At 41.1% G+C, this 26,804-nt stretch overlaps 1 protein-coding gene across 1 annotated transcript in view; it reads right to left on the bottom strand.

The window, feature by feature from the left end:
- Positions 1 to 9,323: 9,323 nt before the first annotated feature.
- The window catches only part of LOC138143485 (NACHT, LRR and PYD domains-containing protein 3-like), a 66,351-nt gene continuing 48,870 nt past the window's right edge, over positions 9,324 to 26,804 (bottom strand). Inside the window, exons 9-10 of the mRNA XM_069064756.1 lie at positions 13,948 to 14,118; positions 9,324 to 11,393 (exon numbers count right to left, since the gene is read on the bottom strand). Of these exons, the coding sequence (XP_068920857.1) occupies positions 11,309 to 11,393; positions 13,948 to 14,118 (256 nt within the window). The 3' untranslated portion in view covers positions 9,324 to 11,308. The remainder of the gene's footprint in view (positions 11,394 to 13,947; positions 14,119 to 26,804) is intronic.

The raw sequence follows: 26,804 nt of genomic DNA, 5'->3' as shown, positions 1-26,804 counted from the left end.
GATCAGGCTCAGGGGCAGGGCTTCTTTTCTCTGACTGTTAACTCTTAATGGCCTGAACTACTCCCAGCACATACTCAGAGGAGCCGGGGCCCCTGGGAATGACACTGGGGAGTGGAGCCTGTATGATCCCCACAGCCCAGATATTTGCCTCTTCCCTTCACATCAACATAGTGTCTTGGAATCTGCGATCCTGCATTCAAATCCAACCTCTGACAGTTAGATGGGATTTACCATTTCCTCTTTCTTCTCTCCTTCCTGATCCACAGAACCTGAATAGGAAGTCCTAGAAAATACTTGATCTATCTTAGGCAACTCTTATCACCTTAGGCTAGTCAATTAACCTCCATAGGCTTCACTTTCCTCATCTGTAAAATGCAGGACAGAAATTAGACTCAATGGCCTCTGAGATGCTTGCCTTTTCACAGATTATACTTGTAAAGCTTTAGGACAATGCCTACCACACAGTGGGGCTTAATAAAAATTAATAGAATTGAACCTCAAGGTGCTTAATAATTGGTGGTTTCCTCCTCCACACTTTCAGCTCTTCATCTCTGATCCCATGACCACCTAGCTCTTTTCTTGAAATATAGATCACCTTGTCTCCTCTGTGCTAATGGATTTCCTTCTAATTTTGTGCTCTTCCCTTATTACAGTGACTAACATTTCTAGAACTAGGTAGGAGGTCATCTCTGAGCTGTGTTTTGAAGGAAACTGTATCCTCAGTATTTAACATAACAGGAGTTATTTATGGACCAACAAGTGTTTAAGGCAGATGCTCAGTCTCTTCTGACTCTCTGTAACCACATTTGGGACAGTATTGGCAAAGATATTGGAGAAGTTTGTCATTTCCTTCTCTAGATCATTTTGCCAATGAGCACTGAGGCAAACAGGGTTAAGTGACAAGACCTGGGTCACAGAGCTAGTAAGCGTCTGAAGGCAGATCTGGACTCCAGACCTGGCACTCTTCCCACTGCACCACCTAGCTGCCCCACATAAGCATACTCAAGCTCTTTGCACTGAACCCAGAAAATTAGAAAGACAGGAACATTTTTTCCTATTTTTTTCCTTTTTTTCCCCAAGTTGTACCAAAGGACAACAAAGTTGCTTTTTTTGTTGTCTGTTTGTTGTTTAGGCTATATTGGAAGAAAACAAGGCCAAAGAAGGGTTAGGGACTTAGCTTGAGTTGGATGGGGAGAGTATAACTGATAACAGAGAGAATGCAGGGTTAGTAAATTCTCATTGTGTTTTCCCCTCAGGTCACATCTGCAATCAGCAGCCAGACCTTGAAGATTCTGCTTTCACAGAAGCTCTCACATCTACTTCCTGCTCTGTACTGCTACAGTCCCCACCCCAATTGAGTCTTTCATATCTTCCTGTTCACCTGGATAGCCAATACCCTCCTCATTCATTTCTACCCTTCAGGGCCCTCACTTCTCCATTCCATCTTCCCCACTGCTGCTGCCAGGGATATTCCTAAAATAGGGCTGTCTCTGTCTCTAATCCAAGAATCCAGTGGCTTCCTATTATCTGGAGGATGAAATGTAAGTATCCCTGTTTACCACTCAAAGCTCCTTATAGCCTAGTCCAACTGAGGGAAAAAAAAATAGTAATATTGTGTGTTTAGACCCAAGTTTGCCCGAAACAATTTAATTTAAATTATCATTATTCAATATCAATACCCCTTTTGGGCTGGAGAGAGAGGTTTCAAACTGGAATGATTCCATACATATTCTTGGACATGAGTCTGTAACAGGGACTGAAGCAGGGCAAGAGGGGTTCACAAAAGGAACAGTGGTAAATGTGAAGATGAGGGAGCCACTGTTAATCCCTGTAGAAGGAGACAGTCTGGGCTGACAGAAATCCCCACTTGATGTGGGGGAGGAAGTGTCAGTTAAGGATATTAATCAGTGTCAACCTATATTCATTTCCTTCCTCAGCCTCACAACCCAGAATCCATACTGGGATCACAAAATAGGTCTCATCTTTACAAACCATAGACTGCCTACACTCACCCAGCTCCCACTCTGCTCTGGATCCCACCACCTCCACTTTCCAGTAGTTTCTACCTGAAGACAGGCTCTGAGAGCCCAGGAAAATGTTCTAGTGGTAAAATCCCTCTGGATTGTCAGTGGGTTCAGCTTGGTCTCTCTGTCTCTCACACATTTCCTGTCCTCACACTATGATAAAGGCATAGTCTGTGCTTGGATCCAGGATAACTTGGGCTAGGGAGAAAAGTCTTGAGTGTGATACTGGACTACTGCAGTATGAAATGGGGCAAGGAAAGGAGAGAAGACAGGATTTGTTTTTGTGAGACACTGATATGGCAAAGATGTGTTTCATGGCTGCGGGGACCGAAAAAGAACAAGGTACAGGGTAGAGTCATCTGCAAAGAATTTGAGGACTCAAGCACTCTGTAAGTCAAGTAGAAAAGTTTTATTGTGAAGCTACAAGAGTGGGCAAAGTTTCTTAGGGAACTTGCAACCTAACAGGGTAATGCTAAAGCTTATATAGAAAAAATGTTGAGTGAATGGTGAGACAAGGATACTAAGTAGGCGGTCTGAGGCAGGATCAGGGAGTGGTTAGGCAGTGGTCAGTTCTTAAAGGAATAAGCAATTTTTTTTCTACTGAGGAGGCATGTTACCCAGAAGTCACTACAAGAGTTACCCCCATTAGGTTGCTAGTTCCCAAATGAGCTCTGCCCACTTACTAAGCATCACAGTAAACTTTTGCCACTTGACTCAAAGATGGGTGTAGTCCAAGAATTCTTTCCAGATGACTTTGGGAGCCCCAATAGTGTTGAGGTCTGCCCCAGACCTCATTGTTTCCACTATACCATGTTAAGGCACCAGGGTTTTTGCACACATTCTCATCTTTGAAGACTAATGCAAAGAAATTAAAGACAGAAATTCTAGAATGGATAAGAAGGGAAGTTACTACTAGGGCAAGCCAAAGCCAGTGGAGGGAGGAATCTGGGGGACAAATGTTCTCAAGTCCTCAACCCTAGGAGAAAATCTCTTTAAGTCGCTGTTCAAGCAATGAATCTCAAACAAGGGACTATGGATTGATTCCAGGGAATCCATGGACAGTATAACTGGCAAAAATTGCAACTCTGCTTCAATATAATTTGTTACCTTTTATGATCCTATGTATTTGATGTATTTAAAAACATGATTCTGAGACAGGATCCAAAGGCTTCACCAGATGCCAAACATATCTATGACACACAAAAGAAGAAAAGGTTCCCCCTCTTAGGGTATGTCTGAGACAGGAACTGGCCTCTGGGATGCGTGACAGGGCCCTGACATTCTCTCAGGGATACATTTCCAATGGAATACTATAATAATGTTAGTTGTGATTTCTGGTGAGTAATGTGCTTTGCAACCTTTGAATGTTTCAGCTTTATAAGTTTAATAAGATGAATATTATAGTTGTTGCTGTCAAGAATTCTAAGAGGGAATCTGGCATAATGGAAAAACCCCTTAGCCTCATATTTTCCCACCTGGGTTGGTGATTCTTTGTGGTTGTGACTTAGAATCTGTACCATGGGCAGGTCACTTAACTTTTCTTCTTGCTAAATGACTCCAATCAAGTCCTGACATGACAAATATATTTAAGGAATGCTGGCGTGGGGACAAAAGTTGATAGGGGTGGGAAGAAAACCCCCACCCCCACCCCTGGACAAGACAAAGTGCCTCTGGGGTGGAAGAGTCCTACAGTAGAAAGCACCTTCCAATGTTAACGTTTCTCCTGGCTTTGACATTCAATAGATTTAGAGACTTCCTTTCCTCTTCTGTCAGATGAGGAGGTTTAACAAACAAGGTCATCTTAATATCAGATTCCTTGCTCTCCTACGTCCTGGTCTATTCTACTGGATATTATAGGGGACTCAGAGAACTCTTTAAGTCTGGAGCCCTGGGTTCAAATCCAAATTCTGTCTCTCACTGAACCCCCTTGGACAAAACACCTCACCCTCTCCCTGCCTTATTATTTCTGATCTGCAAAAGGAAGGAGTTGGACTGGATCTCCAAGGTCCCTTTCAGCTCTAAATTTATCACACTGAATACTTAATAAATAGGTAGTGAATGCACCAAAACCTCTCCCACTGCAGAGGCTGGGAGTTTGAGAAATCTAGGGACAACATCTTCTATACTATGAAATTTAAGACCATTTTCAATGTCATGGGGCCTTGTTTCTGTTTCTATTTGAATTCCTCTTCTTCCCTTGCATCCATCTCCTCCTCTTTTGGACCATTCTGGGAATATATCTGCTAAAGATACATTGTGTAATACCCGGGGAATGGGTTGCATGGACATGGGATGGATGCAGTGCCCTTTATTGACACATGATACAAGTTTTCAGGAAGGAGTCTGGGTCATGTCCCTGTGACCCCATATCTATAAAAAAGGAAGTAGACGTGGAGATGGGATTGGGATTAACATAATCAGGCCATGTTTCTGCTCACTAAGAGAAGGCCACTTCACATCCCACTCCATGCATTCCCAGGTCTGGGTGCTTTCTTCGTGTTTTTGTTACAACCTGTATCTTTGTAAACAGATGCTGATCACTATTAGCCTAGACCTGAAAGACTGGGTAGCAGGTACATCTGTAGGAAATCCAGGGGAAAACCAATGAAAGGGATGGAGCAAGAGATTTCCTAGCAGCACCAGAAATAAGAGTTATTATGAGAGATGGAAGAGAGCTGAAGGCTGGAGATATGACCTCAGCAAAGCAAAGAATGGATGGACTTCAGAGCTGCCAGATTGCCTAGGGAGACCTCCACTCTGTCTCCGTTTCTCCTCCGTGTTTACTCTTCACTTATCCCATCCCCCACCAATTCTGGGGTCAGCATTTGCAGGCACTATTAGATGGGTCTAGATTTTTCTTTATCCCTCCTCCACAGCATCTTAGCATCTAACCCCGGTTGTACAAATACAGCATCTCCCTTATAGCATTCCTGTCCAGTGTCTATCCAGCTTCTGCTTTGGGTCCTCCAGGGATGGAGAATGTGCTGTCCTCCTTAGGTAGCAGATTCCCATTGTGGACATTTCTAAGGGTTGAGGGGAAGTAGGAGGAAGGGGAAAAAAAGGAGAATGAAAGTCTGTCAAGTGCCTGAAAACACAGACATTATATCTTTTCTGCCTAGTCTCAGAGGGGAAGACCTTTGTCTAGTAAATGCAGAGATTGTATACTCCCCCAGGTTGGGGAGTAGGAGGTGAATTACAAACCCTCATTTCCCAGGGTGTGAGTGGTCTCCCACTACAGGCCCCCAAGTCCACAATACAGAGGTCCTGGAGTCCTGTGGGAACAGTGTTGTTTCAGGTCCTTGGGGTTCATTACTTGGTGGGTCACAAGATCAGAGTTCTCTGACAGGAACAGCTTCTACATTCTTTGACTTGCTTCACTTAAGGTAGAGAGGCACAAAAATGCAGTGATTATGAGAGTGTCATTAAGGGTTTGATTGATCATTTCAATTTGCGTTGTAAGTTTGACTCTCAAGCCAGAAGAGGCAATTCTGCGAATCTAATAATAAGTATATTCACTATATATATCCCATTGATTAATATGAAAAGTCATAATTCCCTTCAAACTGTATGAAGAAAATTGATGTTCATAAAGGAAAAGTGACTTCTTCAAAGTCACCCAGTAACTGGGCAGATGAAGGGAACACGGTGTCTTCAGCATCCCTGTCAAAGAATGCTCCCATAGCATCTTCATATTTTTATGTAATGATGAGAAAGGCTTTGCTTGATTTTAGTTTGGCAAATGCTCTCTTTGATTCTTCTCTTAAGTCATTTTGTGGGAGACTGAAAACAAAGACACTTTGTTCAGGCTTGGCCTGAATTTCTTTGTAACTCTGATGCCTATGTCCTCAGGCAAATATCTTTCTCTAGTCACTTCTGCCTGCCTTTATTCCTCCCATGTTTTGGTGTCTGTAATTGTGATTCTGTGTGTGTGTGTGTGTATAGAAGGAACTGGAGCATGGTTTCAAAAAACTCACCTGTTATATCTGAAATAGGTTTAAGATTCACCCTTCTAATGGCCTCCTCCTGACTATCTGAATGACCATCAGTTGAAGATCATGTGTATATGAACTTCATTGGAGGCAGGTCCAACACAGGCTGGACAGAATCTCCCTTTACAGTTAGAGCCTGAACTGATGGTTGATCCTATGTGTGGGTTCAAGAAAACCAAGTGCACAAGTGCCAGAAAGGGGAAAATATGAATACACAAGAGTTCATATGAAAAATATCTGGCCTAGCAAGTCCTATGAGTCAATAGTGTGACAAATCAGACAAAATAGCTAGTGAGAATTTAGGCTTCGTTAAAAGAAGCATAGGGTACAAAAGGAGGGATGGGATAGTCCTTCTATACTCTGTCCTGGTCAAGCCAGAATGGGATCTTTGTATTCTGTTGGGAGATAAAGGGGATATCCTCATTTTAGGAAAAACAATGAGAAACTGTAGGATGTCATAGGAGGGTAACCAGGATGCAGAGGTGGGAGAGAAACAAAGAAGGAAAGAAACAAGCATTTATTAAGCACCTACCATGGAGCAGCTAGCCTTAGACACATTATAAACAGTATTTCATTTAATCTTCAAAACAACCCTGTGAGTAAGGTGCTATTGTTCTCTCCACTTTGCAGGTAAGGAAATTGAGGCAGACAGCTTTCAGTAACTGTCTCAGGGTCACACAGCTAATAAGCATCTAAAGCCAAATGTGAACTCAAGTCTCTTCCTGATTGTAAGCCCAGTGGTCTATCCATGGCACCACCTGCAGCCTCTTCCACTTTGCTGTGGGTGGGTCAGATGAAGAAGCTGGGGGAGGGAGAGCAAGCAGGGACATGGCAGCTGAATTTCAGTACCTGAAGACTTGGAATCAGAGGGTTTAACTTTTTTAGTTAATTTATTGTTCTATTGGGGAGGCAGGTGGAGGAGGAAATAATAAGTGTAAAAATAAATTTCACCTCTCTCTACATATGCATATATGTATATATTAATGTATAAATGTATATTTCAAAGGAAGACAGGAGTAAAAGAGAAGCCTGATGAGGTACAGGTTGGACTTGACCAGTGATGTCAGACTCAAATAGAATCTGGACAGTCTACCAGCAACATGCCAGAAAACTAATTCACTTACATTTGAATTGTTTTAGGCAGATTCTGAAGATCACCTGGCAGGACAGGGTACCAGACACTGAGGTCCTTATTAGAACTAAACTGTCAAGCATTCAAACTCTGCTTCAGAGAGCACAACTCCGATGAGCTGGCCACCTTATTAGAATGCAAAACATATGCTTGCCAAAAGACTGTTTTATGGAGAACTCACACAGGGCAAGTGTTCACATGATGGTCAGAAGAAGCAGTACAAGGACACTCTCAAGGTCTCTTTCAAAAACTTTGAAATTGATTGTGTGACATGGAATACACTGGCACAGGACCACTCAATATGGTGTGCCCACATCAGAGAAGGTGCTGTGCCTTAGGAGCAAAGCAGAAGTGAAGCAGCTCAAAGGAAACACAGGAGGCACACATTTGGAGAATCCACTCCAAATGTTCACACAGACTATTTGTGCCTGACCTGTGGTAGAGCATTCTGAGCTTGTATTGGTCTGATCAGTCACAGTCAGACACATTGAAAAAGTGGGACCTGAACTCATGTGCTCTCTCTACTATACCATTTTAGGGTGTCAGGGCTTTTGCAGACTCCCTCATATTTGGATGCTAATGCAAAGAAATTACATTAAAGACAGAAATTCCAGGATGGAGAAGGGAAGCCACTCTAGAGCAAGCCAAAACCAGTGGAGGGAGGAATTTGGGGGACAAATGGGATAAAGGTCCCAGCCCTAGGAGACAATCTCTTTACAGTACTTGTTAAAGCAATGGGTCTTAAATGATGTTCCATGGATAGATTTCAAGAGATCCATGAATATAGTTGGGGGAATATGCATCACTGCTTTAATATGTTACCTTTAGTAGTACTGTGTATTTAATGTATTTAATGACATGATTCTGAGACAGGATCCAAAGGCTTCACCAGGTGGCCAAAGATATCTAGGATGCACAAAATAGAAAAAGATCCCCTGTGTCAGGGGATGTCTGAGACAGGAACTGGCCTCTGGGATGGGCGACAGCGCCTGACATTCTGCCAGGGGTGCATTGCCAATGGAAAAATATAAGAACTCTACAAGTCACTTTTTTTTTTAAGCAAATGGGGTTAAGTAACTTGCTCAAGGTTACATGGCCAGTTATTATTACTGGGTGTGGTGCTAAGTATCTGAGCCCGAATTTGATCACCAGATCATCCTGACACTGGGGCCAGTGCTCTTACTCGCTGAGCCACCTGGTCGCCCCTAAGCAATTGGGGTTAAGTAACTTGCTCAAGATTACACGGCCAGGTGTTTCTGGGTGGGTGCTAAGTGTCTGAGCCCAGATTCGATCCCCAGGTCATCCCGACACTGGGGCCGGTTCTCTTACTCGCTGTGCTACCTGGCCACCCCTACAAAGTGACTTTTTATAGGTAATGTGCTTTGCAAACTTTGAATGTTACAGCTTTATATAAGTGGTTAATATCATAGTTGTTGCAATCAAAAATTCTAAGAGGGAATCGGGTATAATGTAAAACCACCCTTAGCTTCATATTTTCCCACCTGGATTGGGGGCTCTTTGTGGTTGTGACTTAGAATTTATACCATGGGCAGATCACTTTACTTTTCTTCTTTTTTATTTTTTCAAATGCTTTATTAACTTCTGATTTACATCATTCATTTCTGCCAGATTTTGAGTTACAAATTTTCTCCCCATTTTTGTATTCAGGAATGGGTACACCAACCATAGTATATTCTTTCTTAGGTAACTGCCCAATTTTCATTGTTATTTTAACTTGTCTGGCTGATATTTCAGTGCCTCCTTAACCTGTGATGGTAATAGGAGTTCCATGTTTAAACTTATCAGGATTTCCATAGATAAGTGTAGCTTCAGCCCCAGTATCAAGCAGTGCCTTAGTCACAGTAGTTGATCCATTCTTCCAATATATTGTTAAACCAATATGGGGTCTGCAAACTCTTCTGCATATTTCTCTTTTTTTTTTTTTATTAAGCAATCGGGGTTAAGTAACTTGCTCAAGGTTACAAGGCCAGTTATTTCTGGGTGTGGTGCTGAGTGTCCAAGCCCGGGATTTGATCTCCAGGTCGTCCCAACACTGGAGCCGGTGCTCTTACTCGCTGAGCCACCTGGCCGCCCCTCTTCTGCATATTTCTTTTATCTGGGCTGGGGCTTGGCCTATCTCCTATTCCCCCTGAAGGTGGGGCAAACTTGGATACAAAGATTCAGATTCAGAAGTACCTGCAGGGGTGGTTCCTGCTTCTCTATTCATTCTAATGCTAAGTACCTTTTCTTGGTACAGCTTATGCAGCTCTTTAGTTGGAATACCATCTATTCTTCTAAAATCCACCCCTGCTCTTAATAGAGCAGTAAACAGCTCCCTTCTTGTTGGTCTATTTTGTCTCTGAATACTCTGGCTGTTTACTCTTCTCTCTCGAGGCAATTTGTCTTGTCCCCATTCCCCTAGGTCACTTAATTGTGAAATCTTATCCAGCACCTCTGAAAGAGGGTGCCCAAGTTCTCCAATTAATAGAGTCAGAATTAGGTGCTTATATGCAGGAGGAGCCATCTTCACTATGATACTTCTATGAGGAACTCCTAGTGGGGTATCACACTATGCATTTGCATCTCCAATCATGATAGCAGTTATCATTACCTCCTCCTTTAGCTTTCTCATACAGTCTCTAAGTGAGTACCAGGGTCTGTCTCCCCTAGGCCACATAGATTCAGTAGGATATTGCTTTTTGCATCCCTATGCAGCTAAGGCTAGCAGATTAGTTTTGTTGTTACCTCCTTGCATATGGTGATCCCAAAAGCTTGGTGTACAAAAGGATTCTGACTGATACTTATGAATTTTAAACAGTCCTCATTGTCCAGTGTTATTCCTCCAGCGCCTTCATCAGTGATTCTTACTATCCAAGACACTAAAGACTCCCCCATTCTTTGGGTGAATCTACTCAATATATCAGTGATCTCCTGTTGAGTGAAATCCTCAATTATCGCCCTGGACTCTGTTTTGCCCCGGTGGTTCTCCTGTCTTCTTCGTATGGGGAGAGCTTCTACATTAGAAGACTCCTCATCTAACATTGCTCCATTCTCCTCACACACATTCTCCTGGAAGCTGTCAGGGCAACTCTGCCCAACCTGTACAAAAGCTGCATGCACATTACTTCTGCTAGTTTTTTGCTTCCTTTTAGCTACATGAACAGTAGCTTGCTCCTGGACCACATGAGTCCCTCCAGTTTGCTCTTCTGAATGCTGTGACACAGAAGAATCCTCAGGCAAACCAGCTGACTCCCTAGTCATCTGAGCTCTTTCCTCCAGCAGCTAATCCCTACTTTTACACATAAGGCGATAACTTGTTAGCAGCACCCAGCCTCTCCTGCACACTCCTGCCAGTTTTTTGTCTGGTTCTATGGATATTCCTTGCAAACATCTTTCCAAATCTCCAGGTTCTCCCTCTTTTATTGCTCCAATAATGGAAAACATGCTGTCCTCATGAGGGAGCAGTTTCCCATTGTAGACATTTCTTAAGTGTTGGAGGTGAGTAAATGGAAGGGGAAAAGCAGGGGAATGAGAGCCCTTCAAGTGCCTGAAGACAAAGACATTATGTCTGTTTGGCTTAGTCTCAGAGGGGAAGACCTTGTCCTACTGCATGCAGAGATTATATACATACATCCCAGGAGGGAAAGGAAGGGGGATGTGGATTACAAACACTCATTTCTGAGGGCCTGAGTGGTTCCCCACTACAAGCCTATAAGACCACAATATAGAGGTCCAGGAGTCTTGTGGGAATAGTATTGTTTCAGGTCCTTAGGGGTTGTTACTTGGTGGATCACGGGATCAGAGTTCTGTGACAGGAAAAGGTTCTATAGTCTTTGATTTGCTTCACTTAAGGAAAAAAGGCACAAGAATGCAGTGATTGTGAGAGTGTTATCAAGGCTATGATTGATCATTTCAAACTGCATTGTACGTCTAACTCTCAGGCCTGAAGGGGCTATTTTGAGAATCCAATCTATTAATAAATTCATTACATATATCTCACTGTTAATATGAAAAATCATAGTTCCATTCAAAATGGATATGAAAATTGATCCTCATAAAGGAAAAATTACTTGTTCAAAGTCACCCAGTCAGTGAGCAGATCAAGAGTACACTGAGTCTTCATCATCTTCATCAAAGAATGCTCCTGTGGCAGTTTCATATTTTTATGAAAGGAAGAGAAAAGATTTCCTTAATTTTAGTTTGGCCAATGCTTTCTCTGATTCTTCTTTTAGGCCTTTTTGCGAGAAACTGTGGAAACACAAAGATATTTTGATCAATCTTTACCATTTCTTTCTACACCCTTTTCCTATATCTTCAGTCTATTACCTTCTTCTAGTTACTTCTTCCCATCCTTCCTCCCATATTTTGCTGTCTCTAACTGTGACTCTGTGTGTGTGTGTTTGTGTGTGTGTGTACATAGGAGGTAATCAAAGATGGCTTTAAATGACTTTTCTGTTATATACTTTTCTGTACAAATCTGAAACAGGCTTAAGATTTGTCCTAATGGCCTCCTCAAGACTACCTGAATGACCATCAGCGGAAGACCTTGAGTGCATGGACTTCATTGGGGCAGGTCCAGTGCACGCTGGCCAGAATCTCCCTTCATAGTCAAAGACTGGATAGATGGTCAATCCTATGCCTGGGTTCAAAAAAACCAAGTGCACAAATGCCAGAAAGGGAGAAACATGATTACACAACAGTCCATATGAAAAATATCTGGGTTTACAAGTCATTATGAGTCAATAGTGTGACCAATCTGACAACATAGCTAGTGTGAATATAGGCTTCATTAAGAGAAGCGTAGAGTACAAAAGGTGTGATGGGTTAGTCCTTCTATACTCTGGCCTGGCCAAGCCAGGGTGGGATCTTTGTATTCTGTTGGTGGATAAAGGGGCCACCCTCATTTTAGGAATAACAATGAAAAACTGAAGGATGTTCATAGGAGGGTAACCAAGATGCAGAGGTGGGAGGGAAACAAGGAAGGAAAGAAACAAGCATTTATTAAGCATCTAATATGGAGCAGGAGCCTTAGGCACATTTCAAATATTATCTCATTTAATATTTAAAACAACCCTATGATTTAGGTGCTATTGTTTTCTCCACTTTACAGTTAAGGAAACTGAGACAGACAGAGCTTAAATAACAATCTCAGGGTCACACAGTTAATAGGAACCTAAGGGCAAATTTTAACTCAGGTCTCTTCCTGATTGAAGCCTAGTGTTCTATCCACGGCACCACCTGGCAGCCTCCTCCACAATTCTATGGATGGGCAGATGAAGAAGCTGGGGGAGGGAGAGCAAGGCAGGAGTATTCTAACTAAATTTCATTATTTGAAGACTAGAAATGAGAGGGTTTTACTTTTTTGGTCTTCTTTTTATTGTTCTATTGTGAAGGAGGGGGCAGGTGGAAAAGAAATCATAAATGTAAAAATAAATTTAATATCTCTGTATATACACATATGCATACACTAATGTATATATGTATTTTTCAAAGGAGCCTATAGGTAACAGAGAGACCTCATTAGGTACAGGTTAGACTTCACTAATGATGTCCAACTCAAATAAAAATTCATCATTTAGGGTCACATATTGATTTAGAAAACTAAAAATTGACATTATCCATGTTGTACTGCATTTTTTTATTTTATTAAACAATCCAATCTGAATATGATTGGGCCAACCTGAAAAAGGTTTGGCCACAAGGTCAGCCCCTCTGGATTAGAGGAGGTGTCTTTCTCTAAAAGGCTGCAATTCTGTGGGAACTAGAAGAAAACAACAGGAGAAGATCTTCATCTCTGCCCTGTGGATTAGTGGGTGAAAGAGATTCAATCTTCATATGTAAGCAGTAATCTGGCAGTTATCCTTAACAGTTATGCTATGCTCCTTTCCCAGAGCTGTTGAGCATCATCACATTAGACACAAAGACTATTCTTTTCCAGAAGGAAACAAGAGAGAACAGTGAGACCAAAGAATAGATCTCAAGTGAATGTGATGGACTACAAAAGAGAATAGAAATGACCACTGGGTTTGTAAGAAGGAAGTGGACTCTCCTCTGAGCAAACTAACCCTGGCAGAAGCCAGGGGAGTGAGAAGGGGAAGGCTCCCCTACTTACAGCGTGAAGCAGGAAAGAGAATATATTAGACTCAGACTGGATGACTCTGGGTTCCCTCTCCAATTTTCCCTGCTCATAGCTCTTTTTGTCATTTCAGTAAAGAATCGGAAAATGAGAGGGATGTCCAAGAAATAAGGAACATCCCAAGAAGCTATGGCTTACTAATATGACAGAATATTATTTTACTCTGAGAAATGATGAAGTGGATGGTTTCAGAGAAACGAGAAAGATTTGTATGAACTGAATTGGAGTGAAATGAGCAGAACTAGGAAAACAATTTATACAATAACAACACTTACCATGACAATTATAAAAACAAACAACTTTGAAAGACTTTAGAAACCAGATTAATGCAATAAACTACAACAATTACAGAGGACTTATGTAGCATATTACCAACCCCCTAACAGGGAAGGTGATGGACCTAGAATATGATTGAGACACGTGTTTTGGACTAGCCTAGTATGGGAATTTGTTTTGCTTGACTCTCTACAGTAAGACAAAAATCTTATTTTCTATTTTTCAAACTGGCAGTGGGAGGGGAGTGATAGAGATAAGGTGGATTTTTTTAATTGAAAAGACAAAGTAAAAAGTTTTTTTATGGTTTTTTTTCCCTAACATTTGCACTTCTTTCTTCTTTTTTGACCCTAAACTTTGGGAACATTTTAGAAAGGAAACTTGGGAGCTTACTTTAGTGTCTGTAGTTTACAATCCTGTTTTTCCAAGGTGTTACACAGCAGCTTCACTCCTTCATCATCAAATAAATTGAAACTCAGGTCCAAGGTTTTTAGGTTCTGACTACTGCAGATAACAGGAAGGAGATCCTGAAGACAAGCAGCAGTTAAGTCACATTCAGACAACCTAAAGGAGAAGGACAACCAAAGGAAAAATGCCAATTTCATTTCTTGACAAGCCATCCATTTCCTGACTATGTGGAAAGGGGATGAAACTAAAAGACCCTTTAGGACCACTCCCTCAGCACACACACACACACACACACACACACACACACACACACACACACCTCTCACATTCTGGAATTGATCTTGTATATTTGTTATAAGGGCTTTGTTTTTCTTCTCCCCAAAAGGGGATGAGGGAAGATGTGTAAATGGGGAATAAAGATAAGATTGTGAATGTAAAAAGAAAAAAATTTAGTAAGGAATATTTTTTTTTCATTTTAATGGAGAAAAAAGAGAAGGAAGGCAGAAAGCAGCAATAAACAGAATAGTTTTGAAAGTTACAGATTGATCATATATTTAAGAATAAAATCAAGCTCTACATAATAGAGATCCACAATTTCATGCAGAATTCTCTTTCTTCTGTTCTACTATATAGAATAAGACTCCAGAGTAATTGGTATTCATGATTTTAAAAAAATTATCAGGCTAGAATGGAAATTACAGTTGTTATTGTTTTTTTTAATAACATTTTCTAGAAGAGTTTATGATAAAACAAAGGATAGGGAGGATCATAAAAGTTTAAATGGTAAGTTCTGATTAAATAAAATTAGAGTTTTTACATAAACAAAAACAATGCAGCTGAAATTAGAAGAAAAACCAGTAAATGGGGGGAAAGAAACTTTAAATCAAGTTTCAAGAATAAAGGGTGCATGTCTAAGTTACATAAGAAATTAATTTAAACTTTTAGGGCTCAGAGTCATTCTCCAGTTGATAAATGATCAAAGGAGATGAACAACAGGCAATTTTTTAAAATAGCATTCTAATTTTTCTCAATTACACATAAAAGCAATTTTTAACATTTTAAAAATTTGAGTTCAAAATTCTATCTTTCTCAGGTGGCTAGGTGGTGCAGTGAGCAAAGCGCCGGCCCCAGAGTCAGGAGGACCCTAGTTCAGTTCTGGCCTCAGACACTTAACAATTTGGGCAAGTTACTTAACCCCAATTGCCCTCCAAAAAGAAAAAAAATTCTAGCTTTCTCTCTCATCCCTACCCTCTCCCTGGACCACTAAGCATTCTGATATAGGTTATATGTGTGTTGTCCTGGAAAACATTTTCATATTAGTCATTTTGTGCAAGAAGACTTGAAAAAAGCAAGGAAAAAAAAGAAAGGAAGGAAGTGAAAAATAGTGTGCTTCAGTCTGTATTCAGACATCAGTTCTTTCTCTGAAGGCAATATTTTTCATCATGAATCTTGTGTATTGTCTTGGATCATTATATTGCTGAGGACAGCCAAGTCATTTACAATTCCTCATTATACAGTATTGCTATTGTGATATCCAATGTTCCCCTAGATCTGATCACTTCACTTTGTATCAATTTATGTAAGTTTTTCCAGGATTTTCTAAAAATCATCCTGCTGGTCGTTTCTTATAGCACAAATATTCCATCACAATCATATACCATATCTTATTCATCTACTCCCCAATTGATGAGCATTACCTCAATTTCAAATTCTTAGCTACCACAAAAAGAGTTGCTAAAGATACTTTTGTACAATTAGGTTCTCTTTCTCTTTTTCTCTCTCTCTGGATCTCTTTGGTATATGGAAATAGCAGATGTATCGCTGGATGAAAGGGTATGCACAGTTTTATAGCCCTTTGGGCATATAGACGGGCAATTTTTAAGGAAAGAAATGCAAGCCATCATTATTCATAATATTCATAAGGAAAAAAATTCCAGGAGGGGCAAAGCCAAGATGGTGGAGTGAAAACAGGACCTCCACATGGCTCTGGCTCCCACCACCTCCAATACATGTGAAAAAATGACTCTAAACAAATTTCAGAGCTACAGAACCCATGAAATGAGAGAGAGAAATAAATATCCCACTGAAGGCAGCCCGGCAAGCTGACAGGAAGGATATATCGCACCAGGCTAGGAGCCAAGCACAGTCCCATGGGAGACATAAGGGCCTAGACTCAGGGCAGTCAAGACCAGTTGTAGCCAGAGCAGACTTCAGAGGAGTGAATCACGAGCAGTTGTGGTGGTTTCCAGACTTCTCAACCCATAAACAGCAAAAAAAAAAGTAATAGGTCAGTTGGGAACTCTGCTGGAACTAGGTGGAGAAGAGCATGATCTGGCCCCACCCCCCAGAGAGGTGGTGGTGGCATGGTGGCTGCCATTGGAGCTCAAGGCCTTCAGAATGTAGGGGGACCAAGCCACCATTCAGAGGGTAATTGCTCTTGCTTTTGATTTGCTTTGATTTGGGTCACGGTCTTGGGTGGTGGTCCTGGGGTATGTGTCCACTGTGCCAGAGCTTGTGGGCACTGCAGAGAGGGCACCCTCCTAATAGCTCTGGCAGCTGTGAAAACCCCAGCAATTTGGGACATAACTCTCTTCAATCGGGAAGCAGAGTTCTACATTGACAAAGAGCTCAAAAGTAAAGTAATTGGCTGGCAATATGAGTGAGCAGAGGAAGAACTAAAAGACCATAGAATATTTTTTTAGGGACAAAAATAATGAAAGCATGGAATGGGAGAAAGACAACAAAGTCAGAACTCCTGCATAAAAAGCTTCCAAGAAAAATATTAACTGGCTACAGGCCATGGAGGAGCTCAAGAAGGATTTTGAAAATGAAGTAAGAGAAGTGGAGGAAAAATTGGGAAGAGAAATGAGAATGATTCAGGAAAATCATGAAAAGCAATTCAATAGCCTGATAAAGGAAACCCAAAAAAATACTGAAGAAAATAACACCTTAAAAAATTGAGTAACCCAAATGGAAGAAGAAGCCCCAAAGGCCAATGGGGAGAAGAATGCCATAAAAAGGCGAATTTGCCAGATGGAAAAGGAATTTCAAAAACTCAATGAAGAGAATAATTCTTTCAAAAGTAAATTGGAGCAAATGGAAGCTAATGACTTTAGGAGAAATTGAGACACTTCAAAACAGATCCAAAGAAATGAAAAAAATAGAAGGCAATGTGAAATATCTCACTGGAAAAACCACTGACCTGGAAAATAGATCCAGGAGAGATAATTTAAAAATTATCGGACTACCTGAAAGCCATGATTAAAAAGAAAGCCTAGACAACATCTTTCAAGAAATTATCTAGCAAAATTGCTCTATATTCTAGAAGCAGAGGACAAAATAGAAATTGAAATAATTTAGTGATTGCCTCTTTTACTAAAAAGATCCCCAAAACAAAACTCCTAGGAATATTATAGCCAAATTCTAGAGTTCCCGGGTCAAGGAGAAAATACTGCAAACAGTCAGGAAGAAACAATTTGAATATAGTAGAAACACAATCAGGATAACACAAGACCTAGCAGCTTCTACATGAAGGGATCAAAGGGCTTAGGTCATGATATTCTGGAGGTCAAAGGAGGAGGCTCAAAACAAATAATCACCTATCCAGCAAAACTGAGTATAATGCTTCAGGGAAAAATATGGTTATTCAGTGAAATAGGGGATTTAAAAGTGTTATTGATGAAAAAAACAGGGCTGAATAAACTTTCAAATACAAGAAGAAAGAGAAGCATGAGAAGGTAAACAGGAAAAAGAAATCATAAGGAACTTATTAAAGTTGAACTATTTATATTTCTACATGAAAAAATAATAATTGTAACTCATAAGACTTTTCTCAGTATGAGCATAGTTTAAAGGAATATATATATATATATATATATATGCATGTATACCTACATATATATGTATATAGGAGGCTGTATGTGTGTATAAATATATGTGAGTATATGCATGTGTATGTACATGCATACATAGACAGAGGGCACAGGATGAGTTGAATATGAAGGGATGATATCTAAAAAAATAAAATTTAAGAGGTGAGAAAGGAATATATCAGGAGAAGGAGAAAGAGAGAGATAAATTAGGGTAAATTATCTTATATAAAAGAGGCAAGAGAAAACTGTTACTATGGAGAGGAAGAGCAGGAAGATGAAAGTGAATGGGTAAGCCTTACTCTCATTGGATTTGCCTTAAGGAGGGAATAACACACACAACCAATTGGGTATCTTACCCTACAGGAAAATAGGAGGGAAGGGAATAAGAGGGGGGATGGTGGAAGGGAGGGTAGATTCGGGGAGAGCATAGTTAGAAGCAAACACTTTTGAAAAGGGACAGGGTCAAAGGAGAAAATAGAATAAGTGGGGAATGGTATAGGATTGAGGGAATTTAGTTAATCTTTCACAATATAAGTACCATGAAAATGTTTTGCATAACTACAAATGTACAACCTATGTTGAATTCCTTATCTTCCCAGTGGGGGTGGGTGAGGAGGGATAAAGGGGAAAAATCTGGAACTCAAAGTTTTAAAAAGAAATGTTTTTAATAATCGCTTTAGAAATACATCTTGCCCTGAACTACGTAAATGACATATGTTTTATTGATTAAAGCAAGATTGTTAAACACCCCCACCCAAAAAAAAGGAATACATCTTGCCCTACTAGAAAGTTAGTGGGGAGGGAGTTAATACAGGAATGAGGGAGGATATAAGAGAGAACAGATCGGGGGAAGCTATATAGCTAAGCCTTGAGGGATTTTTTCTCCATAGGGAGAAGCCAGAGGGAGGGAAAAAGCTGCTACTTGAAACTTAAAAATAATTAAGAAAAAAAGGTGTGATTGCTGAGGTTTTGTTGGTGATATGTGGAAGAACAGGTAAAATAAGAGAGTTCCTACATGGTTAGGGAAGGGCACATGTCCGCATTTTCAGAAAAGGAAAGAGAACAGGCTCTGGACATTTTATGCCAGTGAATATGACTTCACTCCCTGGAAAAAATTATAAAATGTACTATGAAAGAGATAGTTGGTGAAATCTAGATGAGGAAGTGATAATTACAGTCAGTCAACAAGAAGTTTGTGAGGAAGACTTATGCCAGACTAATTTCATGTCCTGTTTGAATTTGTTGTCCTTCCTTCTCATAGAGTACCAAAATGACATCACTATGTTAGAGTCAACTTAAGGTGTTGTCCAAATGTGACTGATCTGACCAACATGAACTCAGAATACTTTACCACATGTCAGGCACAAAGTCCATGTGAATATTTGATGTGTATTTTCTAAATTTGTACATTTCTCAATTATTTTGAGATATGTCCCTTCTGTTTTGCCAATAGGGCACAGCTCTTTTTTTTGATGAGGGCATACCATACTGGGCAGTCCCTTGTCTTTTATGTCACATCATCAATTCCAAAGTTCTTCAGAAAGACCTTAAGGGAGTCCTTATATCACTTCTTTGAACCACCACATGTCTTGCCCTGTGTGAGTTCTCTATAAAATAATCTGTTAGGCAAGTGTATTTTTAAATTTGAACAATGTGGTTAGACCACTGGAGTTGTGCTAACGGCAGTACAGCTGGAGAGCTTGGCAGTTTAGTCTGAGAAAGGACCCAAGTGTCCATTACATTATCTTGTCAGGTGATCTTCAGAATCTCCCTAAAACAATTCAAACTGAAGCCACTAAATTTCCTGGGGGGATGCTGGTATACTGGTCATGTTTCACTAGTATACAACAGTAAAGTCAGCACAATGGCTCTGTGGGCCTTCAGTTTGGTAGGTGGTCGAATACCTCTTCTCTCTCTCACTTTCTTTGGAGCCTCCCAAACACTGACCTAGCTCTGGCAATGTCTGTGCCAACCTCATTATCAATGTGCACATTTCTGGAAAGTATACTGCCAAGGTAAGTGAACTTATCCACAGCATTCAAAACTTCTCCATTTCCTATAACTGTGGTTCCAAGTATGGATGGTTTGGTGTTGGAGGGTGGAGCACTTGATCTTCACTGGTGTTAACTGGTGGGTCAAAATTATGACAAGCAGCAGAAGAGGGTTTTTCTAATGTTTTCAGGGGTCCTAGGACTGTTCTGCAGACAGAGAATGAATTAATGAGGACACTGGCAATGTATCTTGTGGCCTTGCTAAGCTTTGTCTCCCCAGAAACAAAGATTGTTGAGAACTTGCCTCGGGTCAAGATGAAGACCTCTCTTTGGGTATTAAATGCTGTGCTTAAGCTTGTTGTAACTCTGAGGTAGATGGCCTATTCAGTTGTGATCGAAAGGTGGGAAAATTTTGATTTTTTTGTGCTCGGTGACTGACCAAATGAATATACTTTGCTTAAGATTGAAAACTAATCTCCATTTGGGAAAAGGGGCTTCGTGATTGACTAAATGAATGTACTGCCTAGGGATGCAGTAGTACTTAGAAGAGGGTCTTTGGGACTGACTAAATGAATTATAATGTCCAGGGGTGGGGTAGTACTTGGGAATTATTGAATTACACTTGGTGAAAGCTATATTTTGAATTATGCTATATTTTGATTTCCTCTGTTCTTAAATTGTCACTGAATAAAATGGAGAGCAACTATGCTGGTATTTGGAACCTTGGGAAGTTGCCTTTGCTTGGCATTACACACATTTACTGGATTTTTGTTGTCCATAGATGAGCCCATATTTCAAATACTGATACTGAATGGAACCATCATTGTAGAAGCTTTTTACAATGTGTATATGTGAGTTTGAGTGTGAGTGTGTGTGTGTGTGTGGGTGTGTGTGTGTGTGTGTGTATGCTTCAACTGCAGAGGGGGGGTTCCCCCGATACAATAACAAGTCAGGGTTACATAAGTAGACAATTTGTAGGGCACCTTCCCTAGCCCCTTCCTCAGACCTCGGGGTGAACAGTGAGATGCTTAAAAGGCTGCTCAGATACCCTAAAGGGCTGCCAAACCCACTACTGCTTCCAAAGAGATGATGACCTTATGGCCTAGGCCACCTATGTGCAGGGTTGTGCCTACAGTCCCCCCGTGCATCTGCACCTGCTGCTTCATCATTCACCTGACACCACAGAACTTTGAGGTAGGGAAAAATGGTAAAATGGGGTGATGTCTTTGATTCCTGCATAAATTGGATTTAAGTGAGAGGGAGTTTTGTGACGTCACCAGCCTCACTCTCTTCCATAGTTGTCACAATCCAGTGGCAGGACAGAGTCAAGATGACTGGTGATGGCTTAAGGTTCAGGAATGACCTTGGCATCTCTGATCTCTGACCTAGCTTTAAGCTCTCCACAGCATCTGCTTCATCCACTTTCATGGCCATTAGAACAAATTGTTCCGATCTACCCATTCCACCAGGATAAGTCTTCATATAGTAGGTGGAGACACCCCCTAACTCACCAAAGGCTTTGAGATCCCTTGGTTATCCTCAGCCTGGTTTAGCCCAGCTGCTGAAACAGTTTACTAAGGTGTGACCACTGAGCAAGCTACTGCTTCCTAGAGCCACAGGTGAGATTTAAATGAATCCTGCCTCATGTTCTGATTGATCCTATTTACAAGTCACTGATTTTCCTCTGTAACTGCTTTTTTCCTGTAACTGATTAAGTCATGGTTCTCTGTTTCTGAACTTAGTTCAAAGTTCAGCTGACCAGTTATGGATTAAACTTAAAAACTGACCTATTCTTGTCTCAAAAAATTTTGCCAGTTTCTCACAATACTGCTTAGCTTCCTCCTACTAGAATGTGTTGCTATCACACAATAAAAAGAGTTATTAAGTCCCAACTATCTACCAGGCACAGCATTAGATACTGGAAATACAAAGATACAAGTGGAATAGTGTAGGGGTTATGGGATTTAAAGATCTTCCATGCCCCATTGGACTTGCTGACATAGCAGGAAGGGGCGGAGCAAGAGGAAGTGGAAGCCAAGCTAGAGTTCCTGCGGTGGCTAGCACTGGCCGCAACGGCAGCAGCAGCAGAGGAAGAGGCAGAGGAAGCGCGAACCCCTTTTTGAGTCAGCCAGAGTTTCTACTAAGGACTCCTACTGAGGACTGCCAGGGGCCGGAGCTGCTGGGAGCGCAATTCCTGGACGCTGGATGGTTGCTGTGAGTGGGGAGAGGAGGACTTTTGCCTGAGGTAGCCTGTTCTGTTTTAAAGGCTTGAGAATGTGGGTGCTTTCTACTTTATCTAGCTGTGCCAATTTCATAACTACTCTGATGGCTTTGACTTTCTGGTTTTGGGACTCAGTCTTTTGGTATTTTAATAAATGTTCCAGCTTTATTGCCCATATAGAAAGGCTGATATATTTTGTGATTGATAAGCACATCAGCATATTTACATATTCCATAGGCACTGTGAATATTGCATTGCTGATATATTTGGCGACCAGGATGGGATAACAAAATGTCAGGCCTCTATTTGGAATCAGTGGGGCTTTAGAGGGAGAAATGACTATTCCAGGATGGGAGGATTTGCCTTATTCCTCTCTAGCCAGAGAATGGGCCAAAAGCACGGGGCCCTGTGAAAACTGGGAACCAAAGCTAAAAGAGGGAGAACCTGGAGATTTGGAAAGATGTTTGCAAGGAATACCCATAGAACCAGGCAAAAAACTGGCAGGAATGTGCAGGAGAGGCTGGGTGCTGCTAACAATTTATCGCCTTAGGTGTAAAAGTAGGGATAAAGCTGCTGGAGGAAAGAGCTCAGATGACTAGGGAGTCAGCTGGTTTGCCTGAGGATTCTTCTGTGTCACAACATTCAGAAGAGCAAATTAGAGGGACTCATGTGGTCCAGGAGCAAGCTACTGTTCATATAGCTAAAAGGAAGCAAAAAACTAGCAGAAGGAATGTGCATGCAGCTTTTGTACAGGCTGGGCAGAGTTGCCCTGACAGCTTCCAGGAGAATGTGTGTGAGGAGAATAGAGCAAGGCTAGATGAGGAGTCTTCTAATGTAGAAGCTCTCCCCATATGAAGAAGACAGGAGAACCACCGGGGCAAAACAGAGTCCAGGGAGATAATTGAGGATTTCACTCAACAGGAGATCACTGATATATTGAGTAGATTCACCCAAAGAATGGGGGAGCTTTAGTGTCTTAGATAGTAAGAATCACTGATGAAGGCACCGGAGGAATAACACTGGACAGTGAGGACTGCTTAAAATTTATAAGTATCAGTCAGAATCCTTTTGTACACCAAGCTTTTAGGGATCGCTGTATGCAAGGAGGTAACAACAAAACTAATCTGCTAGCCTTAGCTGCATAGGGATGCAAAAAGCAATATCCTACTGAATCTATGTGGCCTAGGGGAGACAGACCCTGGTACTCACTTAGAGACTGTATGAGAAAGCTAAAGGAGGAGGTAATGAAAACTGCTATCATGATTGGAGATGCAAATGCATAGTGTGATACCCTCCTAGAAGTTCCTCATAGAAATATCATAGTGAAGACGGCTCCTCCTGCATATTAGCACCTAATTCTGACTCTATTATCTGGAGAAATAGGGCACCCTCTTTCAGAGATGCTGGATAAGATTTCACAATTAAGTGACCTAGGGGAATGGGGAAAAGACAAATTTCCTTGAGAGAGAAGAGTAAACAGCCAGAGGACTCAGAGACAAAATAGACCAACAAGAAGGGAACTGTTTACTGCTCTATTAAGAGCAGGGGTGGATTTTAGAATAATAGATGGTATTCCAACTGAAGAGCTGCATAAGCTGTACCAAGAAAAGGTACTTAGCATTAGAATGAACAGGTAAGCAGGAACCACCCCCGCAGGTATTTCTGAATCTGAATCTTTGTATCCAATTTGCCCCACCTTCAGGGGAACAGGAGATAGGCCAAGCCCCAGCCCAGATAAAAGAAATATGCAGAAGAGATTGCAGACCCCATATTGGTTTAACAATATACTGGAAGAATGGATCAACTACTGTGACTAGGGCACTGCTTGATACTGGGGCTGAGGCCACACTTATCTATGGAAACCCTGATAAGTTTAAACATGGAACTCCTATTACCATCACAGGTCTAGGAGGGGCTGAAATATCAGCCAAACAAGTTAAAATAACAATGAAAATTGGGCAGTTACCTAAGAAAGAATATACTGTGGTTGTTGTACCCGTTCCTGAATACATCATTGGAATAGATGTATTGAGAGGCATGACTCTGAATTTACCTGAAGGGATATACCAAGTTGCTGTAAGGAAGATAGGAATTAATACAGTTTTAGTGAGAAAACTAAAAATGGACCCAATCACTTTACCTGAACCTTCTGAAGTAATTACTTTAAAACAGTATCGTGTGCCAGGTGGGCAAGATGAAATTACCACTACTATAAAGGAATATGTTGAAGCAGGAGTGTTAGTCCCTACAACCACAAGATGGAATAATCCTGTCTGGCCAGTAAGAAAATCAGATGGGACATGGAGAATGACTGTGGATTATAGACAGTTGAATAAGGTGACTCCTTCTTTGTATGCTGCTATTCCAGATACCATCACCTTAACAGAAAGGATCCAGACATATGATGGGACTTGGTATGCAGTTATTGACTTGGCAAATGCCTTCTTCACCATCCCAATAGACCTTAAACAATGGGACCAATTTGCTTTCACTTGGCAGGGTAGAAAATATACTTTCACCCACTTGCCACAGGGGTACATACATAGCCCCAGTATTTGTCACAGGATTGTGGCTGAACAGTTGGATGAATTAAAGCTACCTGGTGTACAGCTTACCCACTACATTGATGATATCATGATACAGGGAAAAGATGCAAAGGAAGTGGAAAGGAGTTTGACCCTTCTAATTGAGCATATGAAAAGTAAAGGGTGGGAAATTAACCCTGCAAAGGTTCAAGGACCAGCTCAAAATGTGAAATTTTGGGGTATACAATGGAACAAGGGGCTATGGGAGATTCTTCCTCAAGTCCGACAAAAGATTCAGGATTTTCCTACCCCTACCAATAAGAAGGAGGCCCAAAAGTTCATAGGATTGTTTGGATACTGGAGGCACCACATTCCACATTTGGGACAGATTTTAAAACCTTTATATAGAGTCACACGGAAGAAATATGAATTCGATTGGGGACTTGAGCAGAGTAAAGCTTTTGAAGAAGCCAAGGCTGCCATACAATTGGCCCTAGATTTGTGGCCCATGCAAAATGGTCCAGTGGAATTGCAAGTGACTGTACAAGATGATTATGCAAACTGGAGCTTATGGCAAAAACAACAAAGCCGAAATGTACCTTTGGGATTTTGGTGTAGGAAACTCCCTTCATCTGGAGTCCAGTATACACCTTTTGAAAAGCAGTTGTTAGCTGCATATTGGGCTTTGGTGGAGACTGAACAACTGACTGTGGGCCATGAAGTGATATTAAGACCTGGAATCCCAATTATGACCTGGGTAATGAGTACCCCAGCTTCTCACAGAATTGGACATGCCCAAGAGGCTAGTATAATCAAATGGAAGTGGTATATTCAAAATAGAGCGAAAACAGGCAAAAGCGGAGTCTCTGCTCTGCATGAATCTATAGCAAACATAGAAATTGAGAGGAATGACACACCCCCTGAGCCAAAGCAACAGTTGGTACAATCCACTGTAAAATGGAATGAGGGATATGATGTATTAACTGAGGAACAAAAGAGACATGCATGGTTTACTGATGGGACAGCAAAATATTTGGGGCAAAAAAGACATTGGAAAGCAGTGGCCTATAACCCATGTACTAGAAGGACTTTGGAAAGTACTGGGATAGGTGCAAGTAGCCAATATGCTGAACTTATGGCAGTATATCAAGCCATCAAAATAGAACAAGGAGGACAGTGTCATATATTCACTGATTCATGGGCGGTAGCTAATGGGTTAGCTACATGGATGCCCATGTGGAAAAATGAAAATTGGGAAATTCATGGGAAACAAGTCTGGGGCAAAGAATTATGGGAAGATATCTGGAACATGTCTTTGGTCACTGACTTGTCAGTTTTTCATGTAGATGCTCATGTGGCCCCCACCACACCAGAACGTGAATACAATGCTCATGCTGATCAACTGGCAAAGATTGCTATTGAACATATTGTCCCTACTTTGACAACAACTGATGATCCGGTATTAGCAAAATGGGTCCACCAAACAGTAGGCCATTTGGGGATCCTGGTCACACACCAGTGGGCACAAGATCGAGGTGTTAGTATCTGTCATTCACTATTAAAACAGATAGCAGAAGAATGTCATATATGTCAATTGGAAAAGGAGCAAACTTTTCCTCAGGTAGTAACTAGAGAGATAGCAAGAGGAAAAGTCCCATCCCAAATCTGGCAAATAGATTATATTGGTCCACTAGCACTGGATAAAGGATGCAGATTTATATGTACTTGTGTTGACACCTATTCAGGTGTACTAGTGGCTTGCCCTTATAAGAATGCAACCCAGAAAAACACTTGTAAAACTCTAGATCTCATAAGTCTATATTATGGAACCCCAATGCAGATTCAAAGTGACAATGGGTCACATTTCAAAGGCAATGAAATGAAGAAGTATTGTATACTAAACAATATAGAATGGATATATCATATTCCATATTATCCAGAAGCACCTGGGTTAATTGAAAGAATGAATGGATAACTGAAAGAACAGTTGAGGAAGTTAAGTTCCAATAATTCATATCAACATCGGAAGGATAATTTCTTCATGGCTTTGCATAATTTGAATAATAGACTATTGGGAGGAGTACGCTTCTAGCCAGAATGATGACCCCAGATCTGCAAATTAAAAAACAACAAACACATACGATCCCAAATATTGAATATTGGACCTTGAGGCCACAGGTCCCAGCACCGTACCCAGGAACACCTGGTTCAGTGGGGTATGATTTACATTGTT

Source organism: Petaurus breviceps, unplaced genomic scaffold (genome assembly GCF_028583685.1).
Source record: "Petaurus breviceps papuanus isolate PSGF00001 unplaced genomic scaffold, PetGlider_PUasm1.0 90639, whole genome shotgun sequence".
NCBI lineage: Eukaryota > Metazoa > Chordata > Mammalia > Diprotodontia > Petauridae > Petaurus > Petaurus breviceps.
Note: the sequence above shows the minus strand (reverse complement) of the source record. Positions and strands in the feature narration are given on the sequence as shown.